The sequence below is a fragment of the Aplysia californica genome, unplaced genomic scaffold (genome assembly GCF_000002075.1).
Source record: "Aplysia californica isolate F4 #8 unplaced genomic scaffold, AplCal3.0 scaffold00348, whole genome shotgun sequence".
Lineage (NCBI taxonomy): Eukaryota > Metazoa > Mollusca > Gastropoda > Aplysiida > Aplysiidae > Aplysia > Aplysia californica.
In genome coordinates, this window is record NW_004797618.1 from 187437 (window position 1) to 189558 (window position 2122).

A 2122-nucleotide genomic window follows, 5' to 3' on the forward strand; every position below is an offset into this window, starting at 1 on the left:
CTCTCTCTCTCTCTCTCTCTCTCTCTCTCTCTCTCTCTCTCTCTCTCTCTCAATGCACTCTTGTTCAGTGATTGTTGCTGCAAGAAATGACAGATGGTTACAGACATCATTATAAAAAAAGCAAAAATTAGAATACTCACATTTGTTGCATAACATCATTGAGAAATACTCCATCATAAAGATCTCTATACTCCAAGGGGTGCCCATCATTTGCTTTGAATGTCTCAACCTAAAATAAGAAATGTTTTAATGTTTGATTCAATTTAGCTCTCTGTACAGAGGAATTGGTGAGACTATAATATAACAAACAAATAAACAATGTTAATATTCAAAATAATATTTTGTCACACCCAGGTATCCCACCTTTTGGCAAATGCTCATGTGAAGCGTGCTGACAAAATGAATTACTTACAATTCAAGCCTTAAGAAAATAGATACATCACGCTTATTGGTGAAGTACTTCTTTATTAAATAGTATATGAAATAATTACCGACAGGTTATAGTTAACTATTAACCCAATCCGTACGTCGTGCTTTACTATCGTATTCATACAACGTGGGGAACTCTGGGTCACCACTTTCCAAAGAGGAAATCTACTCGTTAATCAGATCTGTATGCTTTGCATAGCAGTTTGTCAAAATGATTTTTGAGAAATACTGAAAGTTTCAAATAGATCTTTGCACTAGAAGTATTCTAACATGTGAAGAATACAACCCCTGGGGTACAAAATGACCCCAGGCGTATGGATAGGGTAAAAGAAAAAAAAGAAAAAAACATGGCACCAATAGAAAATCTTAAAAAGTACAAATCTGACCCTAATCTAATGTCAATTTTTGGCCAATAGTTCCATTTGTGGATTGGGAGAAGTAAATCATTTTGTCAGCACGCCTCACATTATTTAGGAACAGAGTAATTCTCATAATCAATCAAAATTAAAAGTGCCAGTCCGTTGACACTAGAAGAGGGGGGTATTCTTGAAGCAAACCCATTGATGAAAGCATTAGTTCTGTGGACTCATTTTGTATGGCCCAATTTTCATTTTAATTACATATATATATTTATAAACGATATTAATTCAATTCACTCAAAATTGTCAAAAGTATGATTATTGTAGTTTTATATTAAAAAAAGAATCACTCTGATAAAATGTTCAATTCAAAGCACAGTAATATGATTATCATCAGTTTATACAAAGCATAAAAAAGCAAAACCACACGAAAACACTAAACATAGGGCGGGGAATAAACAACAACACTCCTTAGAAAACTCCCGCTCAGCAGGGGCGAGGCGTCACTTCCAAAGAAGGTGGCGCCAAGAACAAATTCATCACAACGAATAGTATTGCCTTCTTATTACAGGCCTATAAACTGTAGACCTTCTATATACGCCTCTTCGTTTAATGTTAATACTGATACAGGGACACCTACTTCCATGTGAGAAGAATAGATAAGTGCTGGTACAATCTTTTATATAGATCGAGAGAGAGTTCAGCGCTCAAGATGCGCATAATCACATCACATCGTAATCACACACACAAAACAATAACTTCCAACTGATCAACAGAAAAGCACACATTCACAGTCAAGAACTCGCAGGCACTATTGCCCTTGGGGCGTCTTGACATAATGACCCCATTCCATGATTCCTTGCAGTTCTGGTTTCTAGAAAGCAGACAATAAAACCTATTTTTAGACAGTCCACAACCATGCCATGTGGCCATGTCCAGGCTAACTAACACTCCATCCCCTCCCAACCATACAGGCGCCAAATCCATCTTGGCCCTTTGGCCCAACAGTACAATCTCTTAGTGTGATGGGAGTACCTGTTGTAGTATTTTTAGCTGAGTTATGTTCTTGGTGATATCTCTTTTGTCTTCCGTCAAACGTCTGGATGGGGTATTAAAGAAACTTTTTTGCTATTCTTGGAAAGAATACCCTGTTTTCAACAGATTGAATCAAATAGTTTATAGATCATTTTGAATTATTTTGACCAGACGTCACACCTAAACAATGAACACCCAGATGGGTTCAGGCAGAGACACTGGTTCAGGTTGGACCGATCTGGGTTCGGCGCCCTCGGTGAAGTCAGACGTAGGGAACGAAAGACACGGGGAGACTCTTG

At 37.6% G+C, this 2122-nt stretch overlaps 1 protein-coding gene across 1 annotated transcript in view; it reads right to left on the minus strand.

Annotated features, from left to right (window-relative positions):
• Positions 1-224, minus strand: part of LOC101846011 (girdin) — a gene marked incomplete in the record, with an annotated part of 124263 nt that extends 124039 nt beyond the window's left edge. The window contains 1 exon segment of the mRNA XM_005102914.3: positions 141-224. Coding sequence (XP_005102971.3) covers positions 141-151 — 11 coding nt within the window.
• Between the last annotated feature and the right edge of the window lie 1898 nt (positions 225-2122).